Source organism: Giraffa tippelskirchi, chromosome 4, assembly GCF_054371585.1.
Source record: "Giraffa tippelskirchi isolate mGirTip1 chromosome 4, T2T-mGirTip1v1.2.pri, whole genome shotgun sequence".
Classification (NCBI taxonomy): domain Eukaryota; kingdom Metazoa; phylum Chordata; class Mammalia; order Artiodactyla; family Giraffidae; genus Giraffa; species Giraffa tippelskirchi.
Window position 1 is genome coordinate 5818893 of NC_137278.1, and position 23863 is coordinate 5842755.

The window sequence follows — 23863 nt, forward strand, 5'->3', positions numbered from 1 at the left end:
GAAAGACTTCCTAAGTGATCAATGCGAAGAAATAGAGGAAAAACAATAGAATGGGAAAGACTAGAGATCTCTTCAAGTAAATTAGAGATACCAAGGGAACATTTCATGCAAAGATGGGCTCAATAAAGGACAGAAATGGTAGGGACCTAAAAGAAGAAGAAATTAAGAAGAGGTGGCAAGAATACACAGAACTGTACAAAAAAGATCTTAATAATCCAGATGACCACGATGGTGTGATCACTCACCTTGAGCCAAACATACCAGAGTGAGAAGTTAAGTGGGCCTTAGGAGCATCACTATGAGCAAAGCTAGTGGAGGTGATGGAATTCCAGTTGAATTATTTCAAATCCTAAAAGATGATGCTGTCAAAGTGCTGCACTCAATATGCCAGCAAATTTGGAAAAGTCAGCAGTGGCCACAGGAATGGAAAAAGTCAGTTTTCATTCCAATCCAAAAGAAAGGCAATGTCAAAGGAATGTTCAAACAACTGCACAACTGCACTCATCTCACACGCTAGCAAAGTAATGCTCAAAATTCTCCAAGCTAGGCTTCAACAGTACATGAACCGAAAACTTCCAGATGTTCAAGCTGGATTTAGAAAAGGCAGAGGAATCAGAGATCAAATTGCCAACATCTGCTGGATCACAGAAAAAGCAAGAAAATGCGAGAAAAACATCTACTTCTGCTTCATTGACTACGCTAAAGCCTTTGACTGTGTGAATCACAACAAACTGTGGAAAATTCTTAAAGAGCTGGGATATACCAGACCACCTTACTTGCCTCCTGAGAAACCTGTATGCAAGTCAAGAAGCAACAGTTAGAACCAGACATGCAACAACGAACTGGGTCCAAATTGGGAAAGGAGTACATCAAGGCTGTATATTGCCACCATGCTTATTTAACTTATATGCAGATATGCAGAGTACATCATGCAAAATGCTGGGCTGGATAAAGCACAAGCTGGAATCAAGATTGCTGGGAGAAATATCAGTAACCTCAGATACAGCACCTTTATGGCAGAAAGCAAAGAGGAGCTAAAGAGCCTCTTGATGAAAGTGAAAGAGGAGAGTGAAAAAGCTGGCTTAAAATTCAACATTCAAAAAACGAAGATCATGGCATCTGGTCCCATCACATCGTGGCAAACAGAGGGGGAAACAATGAAAACAATGAGACTTTATTTTCTTGGGCTCCAAAATCACTGAAGATGGTGACTGCAGCCATGAACTTAAAAGATGCTTGCTCCTTCGAAGAAAAGCTATGACAAACCTAGTCAGTGTATTAAATAGCACAGATACCACTTTGCCAACAAAGGCCCATATAATCAAAGCTATGGTTTTTCCAGTCGTCATACATGGATGTGAGAGTTGGATCATAAAGAAGGCTGAATGTTGAAGAACTGACGCTTCTGAACTGTGTTGTTGGAGAAGACTCTTGAGAGTCCCTTGGACTGCAAGGAGATCAAACCAGTCCATCCTAAAGGAAACCAACCCTGAATATTCATTGGAAGGACTGATGCTGAAGCTGGAGCTCCAATACTTTGGCCACCTGATGCCAAGAACCGACTCATTAGAAAAGACTCTGATGCTGGGCAAAATTGAAGGCAGGAGGAGAAGGGGACGACAGAGGAGGAGATGGTTGGATGGTATCACTGATTCAATGGACATGAATTTGAGCAAGTTCCTGGAAATGGTGAAGGACATGGAAGCCTGGTGTGCTGCAGTCCACAGGGCCACAAAGAGTCGGACATGACTGAGTGACTGAACAACATCATGATGAAAAAAATTGGAATCATGGGGTCTTGTAGATTCTGGCTTTGTCCTGTCCCTTCCCATTCACCCAGAGTGTGTGGCCCATCAGAGCAACCCCCTAGAAGCAGCTAAAAACCCAGACACCTGGCCCACTGCAGACATCTCCACTCAGTTGGTCTGCCCTGGAACCCAGACTTATTTTTTTTTTTGGTTGGGGCAACTGCAAAACCAGAGCAGCCTTGCTCAGAGCAGAGCCTGGCACACAGGAAGCACTGGATCCATGTCTGCTCATGTTAACCCCTCCTAAAGTGCTCCCACTGCCCTCGCTAGTCAAGGGGACAGCACCAGTCTCTTCTCAGGGACCATGAGAGGACCCCAGCTCTGCCATGGGGGTCTTGTGGCTCCGTCAGCACCAGTGAGCTTTTCATATCAGTGCTCTGACAACGAGCTGTTCTTTGTTTGGTTGAGTGTTTATTATTGCTCTATCTGTCCACAATGCAGAACAACCACAAACAGTGTGAATGATACACGAAAAGGTGGGTTTGTTCCTGGCAGGTTTCATGAACACCTCTGCCTATCTGACTAGACTGACTGCTGAAGCAATGGCTCCTAACTGACGGGGGCGGGGGTAGGGTGGGTAGAGAGTGCAGAGAAAAGAACTTTCCTCTCTTTGCAGCTGGCCCACTCATGAGGGATGTGCCTGCCTTTTAGTGCAGGGTCGACTCCCCGGGGCCCTCGAGGCGGGTGGGGGGTGGGCACATACCGGTCTCTCCCGGGCCCTTGGAGTGGGGTGTCTCAGGCATGTCGGGGGTGTCTTTGTGCTCAGCAGCTCTCCTGGAGGTTCTCGTCTTGGTGGGCAGTTCCGGGGCCTGCAGCAGGGTACCCGCAACCCCTCGCATGCCTTTCTTCCCCAATTCCTTTTCCACTTCTAAGAAACACCAAAAAAATTAAGAACAAAATCAGCAGTCATCAGCAGTGGTATCATTGTGGTATGTTGGCTTTTTCTTTTTAAGGCAAGAGTAGTCATCTACACAGGGTTACAGAAGAGGGACACACACTCTGAAGAAACAGTACTTGAGCAGTTTTCAGAACCCTGGCTGCAAGGGACGGAAAGCCACCCTCAGCACCTTTGCTCCGTTTTCTGGTCTCAGGCGAGAGGCTGGCCCACGTGCTCTAGCAGGAAGTGGACTGAAGGATTGGGCTGGGCCCCACACAGCTGTCCCTCCCAGGTCGACCTCGCTCCCCACCATAGCCACCCCCAGGACGGGCACTTTACCGTCTGATATGCTGGATTCCTGGAACATCGTTTCAAAGGCTTGGTGGATCTCAGCGAAGGAGGGCCGGTCGGAGGGATTCCACTGCCAACCTGCGGATGAGACCCACGTCAGACTGCCCACGAAGCCTCGGTAACACGTGGGGACGAGACAGTCTCAATGGAAAGTCTGGAAATTAAGCATTCCAATCCTGCTTGAGCATCTTTTGCTGTGACAAGTTAAAGTGACGAATGTCACTGTGTCCTATTACAGACATCGAAAATTTGAGAAGATTTTAGATACTGGCAGGAACACGGAGTCTAAAATCCCAGAGACAGGCTGACAGCAACAACTACATTTACAAATAGGATTTTACCAGCCTGCCTCCAGCAAATGTAGACAGTTACTAAACCAAGTAGCTTGCTTCCTGCCTTACTGTTACTTCAGGCTTATCAAAGCCCAAATTCCTCATCAGGAAAGACGTACTAATTAAAATAAGATTAAAATGAGGATTAAGGGATGACTAAGCCCTGTTAGGTGAAGACGTAGAGTCCCTCTCGGAAACTTCTGTTGAGAGTATCAATTCATATAACCTTTTTGAGAAAAAGACGATAAAACCTATCAAAATTTAAAATGCACACAGCTCCCTGAACCAACAGTTCAACTTCTAGAAGTACTAGCAAAGTGCATAGAGGTCTACGTATGAGGGTGCTGGTTCCTGCCTTGTTTATAATGACAAAAACAACAACAACAAATGTGTAAAACAACCAAATGTTCATCAAAAGAGGATTGGATGAATGAATAAATCATGCAACAGATGCCAGACAGCTACATAAAGACATGAGACAGGAAAGCGGGGGGAAGAGAATGCACTTGCTCTGAATCACAGACTGGAAAGACAGGCCTGTTCCACTGCTAAGTACAAAAAAAAGTTGAGGTGATAAATTTTTATACATTTTATATATGCACATACACATATTACATACTTATACACACACACAACCTACAACACACACATAACATACATATACACACACTTGTAACACACATACACCACACATATTACACACACACACGTGTGTGGTGTGTGTGTGTGTGTGTGTGTGTGTGTGTGTGTGTAAATCACTGAAATTTCAGGGCCCATAATATATATGGGCTTCCCTGGTGGCTTAGCGGTAGAGAATCTACCTGCCGATGCAAGAGATGCAAACTGGATCCCTGGGTTGGAAAGATCCTGGAGAAGGAAATGGCAAACCACACCAGTATTCTTGCCTGGGCAATCCCATGGACAGAGGAACCTGGCGGGCTACAGTTCACAGGGTTGCGAAACCTGGGTTTCCTATTAATAAATGCAAATTTCTGGTATAGTAGGCAAATATTCTGAGTGACTTTTATCCACCCAGGTTTGGTATCCATTGGTCTCATTTTGTGTGAAAAACAAACAAAAAACCCTCACATGTAAGATACTATGTATGAATAAAGGTGCATAGAAACATGGAAAAAAGTTAAGGAAAAAAAAAAAGTACCAAACTGTTACAGTAGTTGCTTCTGCAGAAAGGGAAGGGAGAGAGGAAGTGGAGCACTTTTAACCCCTCACTTGACACATACGCCCCGCGCTGGGTTGCCCACAGAGCCCACATCAGAACCGCAGGGCAAGGCTCACATGCTCGCATGAGTTCGTAGACCTTCTCTGGGCAGCCTTCCGGGCGCTCCATGCGGTAGTCTTTCTCCAGCAGCTCATACACCTGCGACAGGTCAATTCCTGGGTAAGGTGACATGCCATAGGTAGCAATTTCCCAAAGCAACACTCCAAATGCTAAAAGAAAAAAGAAAGAGCAAGACTGTTCAACATGCGTTTAAGATTTGACGACACCACATTTAAAACTGGCTAACTGTGCAACAGACTTCAGAAGTTACACCCTCAGAAGCAGCCCAGACACTTTGACATTTTATGAGTCTCTTAATTACCAACAGCCCTGGACAGAACAGGACAGAATGAGGCTTTCTAGTCACTCACTCCCATGGACTAACACACACTGTAGGAGAGAAGGGGCCTGGCGTGACCAGCCCCTCTGGGGTCTTTAAGGGAGCATGGCTGTCTTGTTGGGAGATGTGGTGGAAAGCACATAGGACTGGAATTGAAGAGGCCATTTCTACTCGTGGCTCTGTGACCAACTAGCTGCGTGCCTCCAATAGGCACCTCTCCCTTCTGGGTGTGTGAAGTTATCTCTAAGGTCTCTTCCACCTCCAAAAATTCCATTAAAATCTTACGAAATCACTGATATTCCAGGTCCCACTAAGGAACCAGAATTCTTTGGAGAAGTGGGTGGTGGTTCAGCTCTGGGGCAGAGAATGAACCTGAAGTATTTTACTCATTTCAGATAGCACAGATGCTATAGAAGACTATAGGGTTTTGTCAGAAAGAACCAGGAATAATTTGAAGTCCCCACTGGCCAAAGATGAGATGATCTGAATATCAAATTTTAAAAAACAACTGCAGTGGATTAATCCATAATATACTCAAATATAATTAAATCCAAGTAGTAGTAGTAGTTTAATCACCAAGTCGTGTCCGACTCTTGCGACCCCATGGACTGTAGGCTGCCAGGCTCCTCTGTCCATGGGATTCTCCAGGCAAGAATACTGGAGTGGGTTGCCATTTCCTTCTCCAGGGGATCCTCCCAACCCAGGAATCGAACTCAGGTCTCCTGCATCGCAGGCAGATTCTTTACCAACTGAGCTAATTTGAAGTCCTCACTGGCCAAAGTTGAGACAATCTGAATATCAATTTTAAAAAACTGCAGTGGATTAATCAATAATATACTCAAATATAATTAAATCCAAGAGCTTGTAATACTACAAAAGAAAAACAAAACCTAATTGGACACCATTGGAGGGTATTAAGAAATCAATTTGTTATCACGGAAACTGGTAAATAATGGCAAGGAAGTTTATATTTATCCTGTCTTTCCTGTATGTACTGTACCCCCTACTGTAATCAGATGGCAGGAGAGAGGAAGTTTCTTCTTATAGAAGTATGGAGCTCATAAATGAATAAGGAATGACAGAACTAGAGAACTGTCATTTGGCAACCCCCTCATACATCAGTGGCTCTAGACAGAGAGGGAAAATCAAGAATTACGGGCCTACTGATCAAAGGTACCCTCCTTCCTATGAAGTACTCTTACCAAAACAAAACAAGTCAAACCCGGATGTGATCAAGGTGTCCGAGTCCAACTACCCATTTTCTGGGAATAGTGAAGACTGAGGATAAAGAGAAACAGTGAGCAGAATCCAGAATGTGGGAGACGTTAGCGGCAGGATCTCTTCCACAAATAACCAGCGAGAGACAGAGAGAGATAAGAAAGGAGTTTACAGATTAGAGGAGACCTAAAGGACATGGGAAATAGATGGGGAACAGTGGAAACAGTGTCAGACTTTATTTTTCTGGGCTCCAAAATCACTGCTGATGGAGACTGCAGCCATGAAATTAAAAGACGCTTACTCCTTGGAAGGAAGGTTATGACCAACCTAGACAGCATATTGAAAAGCAGAGACATTACTTTGCCAACTAAGGTCTGTCTAGTCAAGGCTATGGTTTTTCCAGTGGTCATGTATGGATGTGAGAGTTGGACGGTGAAGAAAGCTGAGCGCCGAAGAATTGATGCTTTTGAACTGTGGTGTTGGAGAAGACTCTTGAGAGTCCCTTGGACTGCAAGGAGATCCAACCAGTCCATCCTAAAGATCAGTCTTGGGTATTCATTGGAAGGACTGATGTTGAAGCTGAAACTCCAATACTTGGGCCACCTCATATGAAGAGTTGACTCATTGGAAAAGACCCTGATGCTGGGAAGGATTGGGGGCAAGAGGAGAAGGGGATGACAGAGGATGAGATGGCTGGATGGCATCACTGACTCGATGGACATGGGTTTGGGTAGACTCCGGAAGTTGGTGATGGACAGGGAGGCCTGGTGTGCTGTGATTCAAGGGGTCGCAAAGAGTCGGACATGACTAAGCGACTGAACTGAACTGAAAGGACATCGTCAACTAATCACACTGGGAGATTTGTATTTTCACCCCAATTCAAAAAGATTAAAAAAAAAAAAAGCATGACTTTTATGATTAACTGGAGATTTGAACATTGATATTTGCTAATATTTAGAAACCGGTTCCTTGATGGCTCAGTGGGTAAACAATCTGTCTGTAATTCAGGAGACATGGGTTTGATCCTTGGGTCGGGAAGATCCCCTGGAGAAGGAAATGGCAAGCCACTCCAGTATTCTGGCCTGAAACATCCCATGGACAGAGGAACCTGGTGGGCTACATTCCAAGGGGTCGCAAAGAGTCGGATACAACTGAGCGACTAAGCACGCAAAATTCAGAAACTAAACTCAACTTGCAGTTCTACAAATGCAAAAGCCGTCTTTAAGAGACATATGAAACATTCATGGACAAAATATTATGCTGTCTGGAATTTGCTTTGAAATAACAAGGGTCGGGGCTGGGCGGGGGTATAGGGTGAGAGGGTACCACGAGGTGAACACAGCAAAGCTGGGGGTGGCGAGTGCCTGCAGTCATCAGGTACCTCTGCCTCCCTGCCTGCCTGCTGACAATCTGCATAACAAGAAGTCTTTTAAAAACAGTAAAAATAAAAGACTGTCACACAAGGCTTCAGAGAGGAGCATTCTACTTGAATCCCAAACCAGACTCTGCAGCATTCTCTCTGCAGAGGCAGACCCTGGGTGCCTGCAGGGTGGGCTGGCTGCCCTGCACATCCAGGAAATCTACGAGTGAAGAAGACAAAGTTGTTAAGTGGGGGGAAAGAGTTCATCTGATTTTCGAAGAGGAAAAAAAAAACCTCACTTTCACCTCATTTTGGAGAGAAAACATGGGAGAAGAGATTTTTAAAATGGAAAAGAAGCAAAAGAAACAAAAAGAGAAGAAAGTCATGAGAAAGAAATGAAGGAGCAAGGAAAAAGGCACTGAAAAGGCAAGGAGAGAAAGCAAAATGGGCACACAGCCCCACCCTAGACGGGCAAGGATAAAACCGGAGTGGTGGCCCTTACCCCAGATGTCCGACTTGATGGAAAACTTGTTGTAGGCCAGGCTCTCAGGCGCCGTCCACTTGATGGGAAACTTGGCGCCGGCGTGGGCTGTGTAGGTGTCCCCGGTCATCAGCCTGCTCAGGCCGAAGTCGGCCACCTTCACCAAGTGGTTCTCCCCTACCAGGCAGTTCCGGGCGGCAAGGTCTCTGGGAAAGGTAATGGGTTATCTGTGAGCTCCCGGCTGGCTGTCAGCTTTGCAAATCCTCCACCACTGTTTACAAAGGTGCGACACCCACAATGGGAAAATGCAGATCCTAAATAAATACATTAATTTGTAAAGAGTAACCACCAAGCTCTACCCACAGAGGGTGGCGGGGGAACAGGCTCCCTGGCCCCACGACCTGGAGTGAGTCGATCACCCTAGGACTCGGTTCTCTCACCCATAAAATGATGATGGTAACAGTGCTTGCTTCTTAGGGTGGTTGTGAGTGGTCGTGAATTAAAAGCAAAGCACTGACTGATGCCTGGGGGATAGTGTCCTTAAGAGTCTGTTCAGCTACTACTGCCCTGTGCCAGGCACGGGGAGTGGACATCCAGGCCAGGCCTTGATCTCGAGAAACTTACATCAGAGTGAGTCTCTGCTTGTCCTGTCTAGACTCAACAGGATAAAATAAAGCCCACAACATTCTTTATCCAAATTGTATTTCCCACTCTCCTATTTCTTCCTGATGCATATCCAAATGTATCCTATGGATTCTCTCCTGTATAATCGGCTTCCCTTCGCCTCCTGATTCTCCCACGGAGGCAGGAGCCTGATCTCTGGTTCACGGACGTTAACTATGAAATCGCAAGGCAACTTGAAATGTGGGATGAGAAGAGGCACCCGCTGAAGGCGATGGCTGCGTGAGATAGCCTGATCACCAGCAATGAGAGGAAAAGGAAATTCAGGAGGGTTGTGCCTAACAGGATTTTGGTAAAGCATTTTAAGTTTGCATGAATGAAGAGAGAACGAACCAAGCCGTGCAAGGCAAACCAGGAGTCAAGAAATTTCAATTTGCAGCCTCAGAGGGTTCACTTTCCTGAGTGACAGGAACCTCTGAAGCAGACTCTCACGGAGCAGAGAAAAATCTGTCGTACAAGGCACCACCAGCAGTTCACACACGCTCCTGTTACTCCTCACTACGAAGTCCCTTGTACAGGTTCATACTTGAGTTAATTGGGAAGGAAAGGTCACCACGGTGGCTGGAGAACATCGTGTTTAGAAGACTCCGGCAAAGCCCATCAGGCCCTGTCCTGCACAGGCCGTCACTCTGCCAGGAAGCCATTTCCACCAGCAAAGAATGTGGAGACCAAGATAATTGTGGCATGCTTGAAGGTCAGAACACTCCAGGCTTTGAAGCAGCCAAGATGCTTAATTTAGAACTACACATACACAATCCTGACAATGGTGGAAACATCCCTGAACCAGATGACAGCAAGTTAAGTGGAGAATGAAATGATAATTAAGGGAAGGGAGGGGAAAACACATACACACGCAATACAGGAATAAAACACGCGCAGGGCCGTTTCTGAGCTTGTGGAAAAGAAATGCCGCAGCGGCTGCCAGGAGGAGGCCACGACACGACTGGTGAACCCCAGCCTTGGAGGAGGAACAGGTGCCCTATGTCACAGGGAGCCCTTCCAATGAAAAGGGGCGCCTTCTGATGAACTTCACTCAGTATTCCTCTTAGTCCAAAATGATTTTGCAGTGAAATGCTTCTCAGCCTGGGGATAACTGCTCTGTGGGTCCAAGGGCCAGGCCGGGGTGAGTGCAGTCCTGGACACACACCCACAGCTGGCAACATTAGGAACCTGATATTTGCCTTTGTTCCAAGGTCCAAGGAGCTGCTGGCACTGAAAAAGTCAGAGGCCGAGCCAGAAGACCTTGTAGGTTGGAGGTTTTTTTGTAAAAGGATGCCCGGGTCCCGTGGTTGCCCCGCGACTCCACTGGTGCGGGGAAGGCAGCCTGGCGGGGCTCCTACCTGTGGATGAAGTTTTTCTTCTCCAGGTACTCCATGGCAGACGAGATCTGAGTCGCCATGTACAGCAGCACCACGGCGTTCACCTCCTGCCGGTTACAGTCCCTCAGGTAGTCCAGCAGGTTCCCATAGGTCATGAACTCAGTGATTATGTAGAACGGGGGCTCCCGGGTGCAGACCCCTGCCAACGAGACAAGGCTTCAGCGTGCCGCTCCGCTCCCAACGGAACACACACCAGAAAAGATGAGCCCTGAAGAACGAGGGTTCTGAGACGGAGTCTCACTCTGCCTCTACATCCCGGGCCCACGTTCTGCGATGACTCCATGCACTCGTGGGTTGAGATTATGTCCCTGCAGGAAGGACGTGGCCTCTCTTTTTTCTTCTTCTCAAGCCCATGAGCTTCAACAGGAGAGAGGCTGCCGCTGAGTTCAAAAGCAGAGGCCGGGCCACATCAAACACGCTAAATCATCACTGTTAGGTTAGCACACACCCCTGACAGATATATGGATATTTCTATGTACAGAATCGCTTCAGGAAGTAACTTCTGAAATTCTTAGGTTTCAAGATGTTGATTTCAGATTTGTGCTTGACTGCTTTCGGGTATCAACTTAAAAGTTATAACATTCTCTTTCACTCATGTGGGCACATGGACACCCCCCCCCCCATCTCTCACTTGTGGAGGTACATGGACACACACACACCCATTTCTCATCTGTGTGGGCACATGGACACACACACACACACACACACACACCCATTCCACACAGGCCTCTTTGTACCAAGGGCTGATGCAGGTGGGGAACAGACGTACAGACCAGAAACCTTAAGGCGGTGAGCCATTCACCTCTGCTCCAACAGTGTCTGTATCACCCGGAGAGTTTAATTCAAAGGTCCTCACCTCAGAGCTCCTCACACTCACCGAGTAACTGTACTAAATTGGGGTGCTTGATCTCTTTCATTACTGCAGCCTCTTTCAAGAACTCCTCCACCTCCATGGTATCCTCCTGCAGGAAAGAAATGATGACATTATTTCAGCAAGGAAAGTGTTCAAGTGGGGAAGTACGAAAGCTGGAGCTTTGAGGAGCAATGATCCCGGTCCATCGGTTTCAACCACGACATCCTTCTGGACAGGTTCCAAGGTGGCTGGTCACCAGCCCGACGGCACAAAGAATTTTCCACTATGGCACGGAGCTTTTGAATTCTCACCCTGAGCACAATAGCAAAGTTGGCTGGGTATGTTGGTGACTTGCTCTGGTGGCTCTACGCAGGCTATTTGTTTCCATCACCTAGTGAAGTTTACAGGGATGGAGGGAGATGTGTGAAGGCAAACACCACAAGCATGGTACCACTTCCCTAAGGAACGGCTGGTTTCCAAGGACTCCCAAAACATTTAACATAAAAAAAAAAATCATTTGAAGAATGCAACAGGTACTTGATTCAAGAGAAGAGACCTTGATGACACAAAAAGATGTACAGCACCTCCAAAGAACAGTGCCTCAAGATGTGGCAGAAAGACGACAATGAGTTTCTCAAGAACGTGGTCTCATGCGGTCCTTAATGAAGCAGTCGCCACTACCTGTCAGGTCAATTTACTGAGATCCTAAAACAAGCCTCACTAGCAGCTCCCCTAGCAACGGGTTCATAAATGTGATCACCACTCCACACCACGTTTTAGCGAGTTCACAGTATTTAAATGCCAAGGGGAGACAAAGATATCTGCACATGCCCAGAGCAAATGCGACAATATTTCTACATTTCCTGACCTATCAGGGCAGAGTGCTGTGGTACTGGGTCCTGGGGTTGGCCCTGTTATCAAGATCATGGCTGTGGGCTTATGTCCGGGAGACCTCTTTTCTGATCACCAAAGGAAGAAGCCAGTGGGCGAGATGTGACGTCGTCTGTTGCTATAAAGGCCGACAAGGGAAGTGAGACCCTACGCTCCCAGGTTTCAGCATGGAGTCTGAGTCTGTCTGAAGAGCAACACTGCAGGGGACACGGGCAGAGCACGTCTTAAAAACTAGATTCCCCAAGAAGAAAGCTTTATCAACTGTACTTTAAAAGTGGAGCTTTCTTTACACTGTACCTGCTGCCCCTCTGGGAAACAAAGAGCTAAAGTGTCCTACCCACCGTAGCTGCCAGTTCCCACCCTGGCACCTGGGGATGACCTCCAGGGGACAGGTCTCCCTCTATTGAGCACTTTCCTGCTCTGGTCAGTCGTGTTTACCAGCGAAGCAGGACCAGTGAGGATGTGTGTCAGCCCCTGAATCATTCAGCTCAGGGCTTGGTGGGACTGAAACGCAGACACAATTTACTGCCCTTTAGAAATGCTGAGGGCTTCCCTGGTAGCTCGGTGGTAAAGAATCCACCTAGCAGCAGCTCAATATCAGAAAAACAAACAACCCGATCAAAAAACTGGCAGAACACCTAAACAAACATTTCTCTAAAGAAGACATATAGATGACTAATAAATACAAAAAGATGCTCAACATCGCTTATTATTAGAGAAATGCAAGCCAAAATACAATGAGGTATCACCTCATTGTATGAGATGACGGCCATCATCAAAAAATCGACTAACAACAAATGCTGGTGAGGGTGTGGGGAAAAGGGAACCTCCCTGCACTGCTGGTGGGAATGTAAATTAATAACAGTCACTATGGAGAAGAGTATGGAGATTCCTTAAAAAACTACCGTATGACCCGGCAATCCCACTACTGGGCACATACCCTGCGAAAACTATTTTAAAAGACATATGTACCCCAATGTTCACTGCAGCACTATTTACAATAGCCAGGACATGGAAGCAACCTAGATGTCCTTCGACAGATGAATGGATAAAGAAGTTGTGGCACGTATTTACGAGGGAATGATACACACCCATAAAAGGGAACCAATTTGAGTCAGTTCCAGTGAGGTGGATGAAACTAGAGTCTGTTACATAGAGTGAAGTAAGTCAGAAATAGAAAAACTAATATCAGGGATGTCCCTGATGGTCCAGTGGTTAAGAATCCACCTTCCAATTCAGGGGCTGTGGGTTCGATCCCTGGTCTGGGAACTAAGATCCCATATGCTGCAGAGCAGCTAGTGTGTCACGTCCACAACCAGACAGAAGCCAGAGTGCTGCAACTGGGACCCAACACAGCCATAAATAAACAAATATTAAAAAGAAAAACTAATATCATATATTAACTCATACATATGAAATCTAGAAAAACGGTATTGATGAACCTATTTGTAGGGCAGTAATAGAGACACATAGACAACAGATTCGTGGACACAGTGGGGAAAGGAGAGGATGGGACAAACTGAGATAGAAATATATACATTACCATACGTAAAAGAGTCAGTGGGAATTTGCTGTATGACACAGGGAGCTCAACTGGTGCTCTGTGATAACCTAGAGGGGTGGGATGTGCTGGGAGGTGGGAGGCAGGTTCAAGAGGGAGGAAGCATTCGTATACTTATGGCAGATTCATGTTGCTGTGTGGCAGAAACCAATACAACACTGTAAAGCAATTATCCTCCAATTAAAATTAGACAAATTAAAAAAAGAAAAGAATCTACCAAACAATGCGAGAGACCTGAGTTCCATCCCTGGTCTGGGAAGATTCCACATGCCCTGCAGAGAAACTAAGCCCACGGGTCACAACTAATTCCTAGTTGTTAAAGAAATCTCCATACTGTTCTCCATCCTGGCTGTATCAATTTACATTCCCACCAACAGAGCAAGAAGGTTCTCTTTGCTCCACACTCTCTCCAGTGTTTATTGTTTGCAGATTTTTTTAAGCAACTACTGAGCCCACCTGCTGCGACTACTGAAACCTGCGCCCTCTAGAGTCCGTGCTCTGCAAAAAGAAAAGCCGCTGCAATGAGAAGCCCACAGACCGCAATTAAGAGAGTGGCCCCCACTCACTACAGCTAGGGAAAAGCCTTGCAGCAACAAAGACCCAGCAAAGCCAAAAAGAGACAAATAAAATTGCTTAAAAAAAAAAAAAAGGTGAGATGTTCTAAGGTCAGTTAAACACCCTGGGTGGTCTCTGTGTCAAGCTGCAGGGGTGGGGGGTGGGGGGGGGGGAAGAACACACCCCTGCCACCGCCTCCCTGGCTGTTTAATTCTTCAAGTCCTCTCTGCTCCTGAGCACGCTGAGCAGACCACGCTGTCTCTGGCGTGGTGGGCTCTGATCTACCAGGGTGAAAGTAAAAGTCGCTCAGTTGTATCTGACTCTTTGCAACCCCATGGACTACACAGTCCGTGGAATTCTGCAGATCAGGATACTGGAGTGGGTGGCCTTTCCCTTCTCCAGGGGATCTTCCCAACCCAGGGATCGAACCCAGGTCTCCCGTATTGCAGGACCACACTGTCTCTGGCACAGTGGGCTCTGATCTACCAGGGTGACACGCTACTATTGATGGCTGGAGAGCAAGTGCCTGCCGGAACCACAGAATTCAATGCCACTCACGGGAAGGACCAGGGCCTGTAAGACTCTTGCTCAGCCAACAGTATGTTCAAAAAGCAGCCCTCAAATGAAGCCTTGTGGGCTTAAAGGCCCCCATAACGAACCACGCAGAGTGAGATCATTTCTGAAGTATAACACTGCTCTTACAGCTACTGACTCTTCTACAAGAACCATGTTCCAGGTCTTGAGGGGCGTGGATGTGCAAAGGAACACTGCGGCTTTCGAAGGCATCCTTCTCTCTCTCCATTCATTCACTCACTCACTCACACACATGGCATGTGGACAGTATAAATAACTCCTTGTTTTTTGTCTTTCAGGACAATCTTGTGTGAACTTGTCTCCCCCTGCTGGAAGCAGACCTGGTTCAATTTTTAACTTAAACTACTAATAGCATCCTACAATGGTAGCTGTGTTAAACTGGAAATATCCCTGATGCTATCCTGTTATAGCCCTTTCATTTAAAAAACCTCCATTATCTTTCTGAAGAGGATTCTTCCATTTACATAGTAAAATAAAAGGAATTCTGAATGATTAGGGCGAAGGCCAGACTGTGAGTAAAGGCTGTGTATTTCAGTCCTGTCTGTCAAGGAGAGAGGCCTGACTGGATGCAGATGAAAGCTGTGGCTGGCCCAGTGGTTAAGAGGATGCTCGTGAGTTATCCCTACCAAGCTCTGCTGCTGTGTCACCACGGTAAGTCACCTACATGACAGATAATAGCATCACTGGACTGTTCTCTTGCCTACCGAACAGAAAGAAGAGCGCTATCTGGTTCGTGCACAGAAAGTGCCAAGGGCAGTGCTCAGAACCCGTCATCACCACTCTGGGGGATTCACTCTCACTGCTATTAAGACAGCTGATCCCTATTCCTGAGCAGCAGGCTCAACATATTGCTTGTATGGAAGACAGGCTGGTTCTTTACTTAACACTGGTTTTTGGGTCTTTTTCACATTCTCTCAGACTCAACACATCACAGGTAGATTCATCCTTTTTGCTCGCTGGCCTCGTCCCCAAGAGTAGGAATCCCATGGCACAGGCAAGAACACCATGTTTAAGTCCAGCCCAGCTCTCAGTCCTCTCCAGACCTCCCTCTTGGCAGAGCTGGGCTCATGTCTAAGGTAGATCAGTTTCCACATTTCATGTTTACCCAACGTCAGAGGAGCGCGGTTACAAGCATACTGAAGTGCCACCCTGCACCATCAGCTCAACCAGGATCAACACGTATGGGAGACGGAGGAGGTTCTGAGCTCGAGTGAGGAAGGCAGCTGGTTCACAAATCAGGTTGGGGGCTTAAAGCGCAAGTGAAAAGTCCATAAGGGACGATCTCAGAGAGGAACCCCAGACTCTGGTGTCCAATACTGCAGCCGTGTTGAGCTCCACGGACAGAGAGAACCCACGCGACAGGGCAGCAGCCCCTCTCCACAGCACATGGCTCCACGAAGCCAGAGCAACCGCGTAGACTGGCCGGGGTTCCTGGTGTCCTGGGGCCTTCCCCTCTCTGCTCATGATTGGAGCTCTCCAGTAAGACCAACTTCCTGGGGGTAGGGTGGGTAGTAACAAATCTAAAACTCAAACCAAACACATACTGTGTTGGTGCAGGTGGGGAAACGGGCACTTCCTCCACACGGGTGCTGGCGTGCACACTGGTATGAGCACTTGGATCCAGCAGTTCCTGCTCTGAGGAGCTAACCAACCAGCTCAGTCTCCCACATGTGCAAACACGGCGAGTCCCTGTGCACTGCGTGTAATAGCAAAGTAGTGGAGAGAAGACGCATGTCTACAGAAGGCTGGTAAGATACTAAAATATCTACCAAAAACAAGGCCACCTTCCGAATACTGTCAAGGAGGAACTGCCAAGATATATTAACAGAAGGTACAGAGCAGTGTCTATAGCAGGCTACCATATGGTTAAAAAAGATAACACACGTGTGGACTATTTCTGGAAGGACATGAAAATCAAGGGTGGAGGAAACTATGTATATATATTACCTACTGGAAAAATAGGTAAAGAACTGAGTACGGTGCTGAGTTTCAACTTTTTTCAACAGTGTTATTTTCCGCTCTTTTAATAGTATATTTGTCGGCTAGCTTATGAGTTAGTTATTAACACAATTAGATCAATGGCAGACTTTTCCAAATTGTATTACTTACACAGCTGTTTTATACAAAGATGACTGATGTACAAACACACTTTTACTAGACAGCTCAAGACTGAAGACTGTCAAAATGCAAACTAAACGTTCCCCATCAGGAGGCCTTTGCCGTAATTCCAGTTTCCCACCATAGGGGTCAACCTAGTGTCCCTTCTCTCTTCCGGTCTTCCTTTGGCCCTGAAGGGAAGAGACCAGTGCTGCCTGGAGGATCAATACAGAGTGGTGGTTAAAAGCAGGGCCTTGCTCCCCTGCTGGGTAAGGAGGGTCTGGCTCTGTCTGCAGAAGGCCTTGCGATACCAAACAGTAAGGCTGTAAGAACGGGTTAACTGGACAAAAGCTTGGGCTAGAACACAAGGACTTCCCAAGGCATCTTCAAGAGAAAAGCAGATCACAGCCTGTGGGGAAGGTGAATGGGAGGCTGGGGAAAGGTAATTTTTAAGGTGCATAACTGTAGTTTGTGTGTATTCTTCATGGTGTACGAGGAATCAGATGCTGTGTAACAATTTTAAGAAAGACCTGGGCTTTGTAGCAGGATGTCTGGGTTCACGCCCTGCCTCTGTCACTGCCAGCCATGCAACTGATGCCAGGCCAGTTAATGAACCTCCCTCTGCTTCAAGTCTCTCAACTCTGAAATGGTAGTGGCAATCAGCAGCCTTCTCTTCAGGTTGGAGGGATTAAATGAGATGCTCTATGCAGAGCATGAAGCATTCAGACTCTGCTAGGCATGTCGGGAGAATCAGTGAATGACAGCCACCACTGCCACTTAGAGCCACACAAACTCTCCACATCTGTAGTGGAGATGGATGCCTCAACTGCTGACACCAGGCTTATTTGATAAGTGGGAAACATATTGCACACATGCTTTCTGAGCAGGGTGGGCTAGAAGGAGGGATAATTTATTTAGCTGTTGCTCAGTACCTTATTATTGGGTTAATCCACCTCTAGACAATAACACACTCCCCCTTCCCTAATTAGCTGCCACTTGGAATGACTTGACTATTCACAGAAATCTATGCAACTATATTCTGTAATTTTTTTTTCATGAACTGCGGGATCATAAGTTAATAAGGCTCTTAGGGAAAATCATTAAAAGTATAAAAAGCTTAATAACACATCATTAGAGAAGTACGTTCTGGAAAGCACCCACTTCCAGATAATTGTGATATACCAGTAGGATAAAAACCCCCCTGAGCTCCAGGGAGCCTCTCCTCTAGAAGCATCTTCTTCAGTCACTCAGAAAACAACGGCATGGCACAGCTAGTGGGCTACGGTTTCCCCAAGTGCAACCTCTACCTCCTTCTCAAGTTTTCAAACAGGCCTCTCCCAGACGGCCGTCTATTTGTGCTTTTCCTCTAGTTTGGCTTTGGCAAATCCCAGCGAGCGTGTGGGTAGCGCCTGGCCCTTGACCAGTTCTGCAAGCAGGCCGAGGCCCTGTCTCCCGGGGCCTGGTCTGTGGCTATGGCCACATGGGGACGTGGGAGCACACGTATCTCTGCCATCACCCAGCCTCCGTTGAGCTCATCGAAACCCGTCGACAGAGCTGTCCCAGGAGCGGTGAATCTGATCACCTTCTTCCTATGCATCAAACCCTTCAGGGTGCCCCACTGCCTCCGGGACAGCACCCCAGCTCCTCAGGCGGGCTTGAGGCCTCTGAGACGCGCCAAGTCCGCTCTGTCCCCTACCTCCCTCTCCCAGCTCCGTCCCCTCGCTCACCCTCTTCCTCCGCTGTGGCTGGCTCAGGGCGCTACAGCTCTGAGCTCCTGTCGCGATCGCAGCTTCCGCAGCAGCTTCCGTCACACCAATCGCAGCTTCCGTCACACACGCTGCAGTGACTGGCACACTGACCCATTTCTCCTAACTAGACACCTAGCAGGGCTTCCCTGGTGGCTCAACGGTAAAGAGTCTGCCTGCAGTGCAAGAGACCTGAGTTCGAGCCCTGGGTCGAGAAGATCCCTGGAGATGAGAATGGCTGCCAACTCAAGTATTCCTGCCTAGAGAATTGCATGGACAGAGAAGCCTGGTGGGCTATGGTCCATGGGGTCGCAAAGAGTGGACACAACTGTGACTAACAACTGCGGTTTTCAAACTACCTACTTCCAACTAGATAACTCTAACTACCTAGACTTAGCCTGAGGCAAAGAACTCTGTCCAATTACTTTTTCACAATCCCAGTGTTAAGCTCAGGGTCTGGCAAATGAGAGGATTTTTTAAATGTGATAAGCATTTAGCAAATTCTTCACTATCTGGAAAATATACAGGAGTCCTCAAAACATCCATGCCACCCCGGCCCCCAGGCAGATCAATCCTGCACCCGAGGACCAAGCTAAGGGGACGAGATCAGTATGAAGGCCAGGAAGCCACCTTTGGTCTCTGGGACTAAAGAATGTGATCTTTTCTCTGAAGTGTCATTTCGCATCAACCAGAAACCCCAACTTCTATTTTGTCGGGCCTTTGAGCGAGGGCTTCAGGGATTAATTGGGTCCCGAAAGGGCAGGTGTTCTGGCCGCAAGCACCCGAACGACCTTGGAGAAGCACGCACACTCGGGTTCGTTCTCCCCAAGGGCGGGTGTTTCAGTTTTGCTTCTCTGCCAACGGCTGCAAAACGGGGCGCTCTCTCTCCCATCTCTGGGCACAGCTCAATGGAATCGGGAGTTTATCTACAACAAGTGAAAACCACACAGATCAACACTAGGGGACACTCTCGCCACAGCTAAAACTGTGGGTCACATTTTTGAGGAGGTAGAGGCCTGCAAATTAAAACTTCCCTCCCTGGGCATCCTAAGAGCCACCTGGAAACTAAAAACACTAGGCATTGACGGAAAGGGAAAGTCACAGTTAAAGGTACAGAACAGATAGTATCTGAGTTAGTAAGAAGCCCCCATGTTTTCTTAATGCCTCCTGCTGGGGGCAGCCCCACACTCGTATTTCCAGGAGTCTGGACACATGATATAGAGAACTGGAACCTACTAGAAACACCTAGTGCATCTGCTCTCACATCTATCAAAAAAAATCCACAGATTTGGTTTTGTCTCCTACAAAACTCAAGAGATTCCCTGCCCACCCACCCCCGCCCCCTTACCTCAATAGGAAGTGATTCAAACGCCATACAAACTGAACGGAAACCCACAGCTTTAAAACACCCTTGCCATAGAATGAAAAAAACTCCTTCAAATGACTAATCATTTTACACCAAAAAAAAAAAAAAACCCCACAGCACTTCTCAGCTCTCAGCATATGTGGAAACACGTGGAGAATAAGAGAATGAGTCAACCTGCTCACAGAAACCCAGACGGCGTGTGCCGGAGAGTCAGGCCCTCGGGCTGGGTGTGCAGGCAGGCGACAGAGGGTGCGTGGCTGTGCTCCAGTGAGCAGGCCTCCGGGAAGTGAGGCCCGCGAGCGCCTGGTCTTGCTGGATGGCCCGCCAGGCGGGCCCCGGGCTTACCTTCAGGGTCTTCACGGCCACCGTCAGGCTGTACTTCTTCCACACGCCTTCGTACACCTCCCCGTACTGGCCGCCCCCCAGCTTGTGCTTCATGGTGATGTCTGTGCGCTCCATCTCCCACTTGTCGTAGTTGGGGGACACGCCATAGACGGTGGGCTTGTTGCGCTTGGGGGCCGGGTAGTGGAGAGTGGTGATGAGCCCGTCAGCCACAGTGGAGTGGTGATGGACCAGCTCGGCCAACGTGTTGAAGCGGCTCTCTGAGGAGACGTAGAGCTGAGGAGACAGGGACAGCCTTCAGCCAGTGAGCAGACAGACCCCGGCGCCTCAGCAGGCCAGCTCTGTCTGCTGAGCCTTAACGCAGCAGCCCCTCAGAGGAACCGCTCTCCACGCAGGACCCCAGGTGGAGAAAACCACTCACGCTGGGCTTCTCTGGGGAATCCTCCACCTGCCTGACTGCCACATGTCTGGTTCTCTGTAACCAGCCTGAGCATGCTGGCTACGTCCGTGAAGTATTCCCTGACTGGCCAACGCGAAGCCACGGCTCAGCACCATCAGCTCATCACCTGTCTTACTTCTCTGCACCGTGCTTACCTCAGGCTGATGAGTCCCTGTCTGCCTGCTTGGTTACTGTCCGTCTCCACCTACCAGAAGGCCAGTCTCATGAGAATAGAGCCCTTCGGCTGTCTGCTTTTATCCTGTGTCCCCAGCATCCAGAACAAGATACAAGCACGTAACTGGTCCTCAATAAATGTTGGTGATTAAATTAATAAAGAGGAGAACTTAGTATTTGCTGATTGGAAAAGAAAATAAATAATAATAATTATGTTTACTACCCAAAAACTTATAATTACATAAATATCTAGAACTAAACAGTGATCTGAAGTGGTTTGCCATGCCCTTCTCCAGTGGACCACAATCTGTCAGACCTCTCCATCATGACCCATCCGTCTGAAGCCAGGCTTCAGCAATACGTGAACCGTGAACTTCCAGATGTTCAAGCTGGTTTTAGAAAAGGCAGAGGAACCAGAGATCAAATTGCCAATATCCGCTGGATCATCGAAAAAGCAAGAGAGTTCCAGAGAAACATCTATTTCTGCTTTATTGACTATGCCAAAGCCTTTGACTGTGTGGATCACAATAAACTGTGGAAAATTCTGAAAGAGATGGGAATACCAGACCATCTGATCTGTCTCTTGAGAAACCTGTATGCAGGTCAGGAAGCAACAGTTAGAACTGGACATGGAACAACAGACTGGTTCCAAACAGGAAAAGGAGTACGTCAAGGCTGTATATTGTCACCCTGCTTATTTAACTTATATGCAGAGTACATCATGAGAAACGCTGGGCTGGAAGAAACACAAGCTGGAATCAAGATTGCCGGGAGAAATATCAATAACCTCAGATATGCGGATGATACCACCCTTATGGCAGAGAGTGAAGAAGAACTAAAGAGCCTCTTGATGAAGGTGAAGGAGGAGAGTGAAAAAGTTGGCTTAAAGCTCAACGTTCAGAAAACTAAGATCATGGCATCTGGTCCCATCACTCCATGGGAAATAGATGGGGAAACAGTGGAAACAGTGTCAGACTTTATTTTTTTGGGCTCCAGAATCACTGCTGATGGTGACTGCAGCCATGAAATTAAAAGACGCTTACTCCTTGGAAGGAAGGTTATGGCCAACCTAGATAGCATATTTAAATGCAGAGACATTACTTTGCCAACAAAAGTCCGTCTGGTCAAGGCTATGGTTTTTCCAGTGGTCATGTATGGATGTGAGAGTTGGACGGTGAAGAAAGCTGAGCGCCGCAGAATTGATGCTTTTGAACTATGATGTTGGAGAAGACTCGAGAGTCCCTTAGACTGCAAGGAGATCCAATCAATCCATCCTAAAAGAGATCAATCCCGGGTGTTCATTGGAAGGTCTGATGTTGAAGCTGAAACTCCAATACTTTGGCCACCTCATGCGAAGGGCTGACTCATTGGAGAAGACCCTAATGCTGGGTAGGATTGGGGGTGGGAGGAGAAGGGGACGACAGAGGATGAGATGGTTGGATGGCATCACCGACTCGATGAACATGGGTTTCGGTAGACTCCGGGAGTTGGTGATGGACAGAGAGGCCTGGCGTGCTACAATTCATGGGGTCGCAGAGAGTCGGACACGACTGAGCGACTGAACTGAACTGATGGCTCAGTGGTGAAGAATCCACCTGTCAATGAAGGAGATGTGGGTTTGATCCCTGGGTCAGGAAGATCCCCTGGAGAAGGAAATGGCAACCCACTCCAGTATTTCTTGCCTGGAGAATCCTATGGACAGAGGAGTCTGGCGGACTACAGCCCATGGGGTTGCAAAAGAGTTGGACATGACTTAACAACTGAACAGCACCAACAGTGATCAAAGGTGAAAATCACTAAATAAAACAAAAATCTCCTTCTCGTTCCTATTCCCTCGATTTGGGCTGAGTAGGAAGCATCAGAGGCCAAGGCTTGCAAATGCCCACGGCACGCCCATGTGGGATGCCCTGCCAGCTCTCTCTCAGAACAGAGCGGGGGCATGGAGGGCTGCAGAGGCCACACAGCCCCCTCCAGCACAGGGAAGTAAGGAGAAGGGATAGAGACACAAATACACGTCAGTCTCGAATTGAGACTGACAGCAGGTGAGTGCCCACGCAGGCAACCCCTCCATGTGGCATCTTTGCCTGAACATGCAAAAGGGAGGAAGGCAAAGGCAGAGGCTGGCAGAGAGCAGCATGAGGACAGGACAGCTATCTTTCTTCCTTCTTTTTGGTTCAATGATGAGGTGAGGGGTATTTCCTTACCAAAACCAATTCACATTAAAATTCACAGAGAACACTTGGGTTCTAGGCACACAAGTGACTCTGCTGGCTCACTAAGGGCAGCTGACAATCACTCAAAGTGGAATGGATCTTTAAAAATCACGACTAGGTGTTCGTAAGCCTTGCCCAAACTGCAAAGATGTGAGAAGGAGGAATACAGATTTGGGACAGTGGTGATGCCTGAGGCAAGAGGGACAGAAGGAACAGGATCAGTCAGCTGTAGCTGTATTAACTTCCTACTTTAAAAAAAAAAAAGACACAGGAAGAGAAAGCCCAGAACACCTATGGCAGGGCTGCGGCCTTGGCTGTTTGCAATAGTACACTGTTACTTTCTGCATGTCTGTAATTTTAGATAGTAAAAACAGTTTAAAGGAAGGAAATAACAACAAATGTACAAGTTGATCCCACCTATAGCTCTCAAGAGGTAAACAGGAATCCTTAATAAGAGATCTTTCTTTCTTTGCTTGGGAAGATGACAAATTTTTAAAAATCAGTCAAGCCAGTGGAAAATTTTGGCTTCAGTTCAGTTGCTCAGTCAAGTCCAACTCTTTGTGACCCCACGAACTGTAACACGCCAGATTTCCCCATCCATCACCAACTACTGGAGTTTACTCAAACTCATCTCCATTGAGTCGGTGATGCCATCCAACCATCTCATCCTCTGTCGTCCCCTTCTCCTCCCGCCTTCAATCTTTCCCAGCATCAGGGTCTTTTCAAATGAGTCAGTTCTGAGCATCAGGTGGCCAAAGTATTGGAATTTCAGCTTCAGCATCAGTCCTTCCAATGAATATTCAGGACTGATTCTGGCTTAGAGGTTTATAATTTGCAATCTTTTTGCAGCAATTCTACTAAAATAAAATTTTAACCCCAAGAACCGTGCAGAACGATCCTGCAGCCCCAGGGAGCTTGTCCCTCAGA

The 23863-nt window shown here is 47.5% G+C and overlaps 1 protein-coding gene across 6 annotated transcripts in view; it reads right to left on the reverse strand.

The window, feature by feature from the left end:
* ABL1 (ABL proto-oncogene 1, non-receptor tyrosine kinase) overlaps positions 1-23863 on the reverse strand; it is a 139937-nt gene that overhangs the window by 5173 nt on the left and 110901 nt on the right. For all 6 annotated transcript variants that reach the window (XM_081594773.1, XM_081594772.1, XM_081594774.1 and 3 more), the window contains exons 4-10: positions 20114-20386; positions 10984-11068; positions 10068-10245; positions 8068-8252; positions 4665-4817; positions 3025-3114; positions 2512-2676 (exon numbers count right to left, since the gene is read on the reverse strand). In XM_081594773.1, coding sequence (XP_081450899.1) covers positions 2512-2676; positions 3025-3114; positions 4665-4817; positions 8068-8252; positions 10068-10245; positions 10984-11068; positions 20114-20386 — 1129 coding nt within the window. The remainder of the gene's footprint in view (positions 1-2511; positions 2677-3024; positions 3115-4664; positions 4818-8067; positions 8253-10067; positions 10246-10983; positions 11069-20113; positions 20387-23863) is intronic.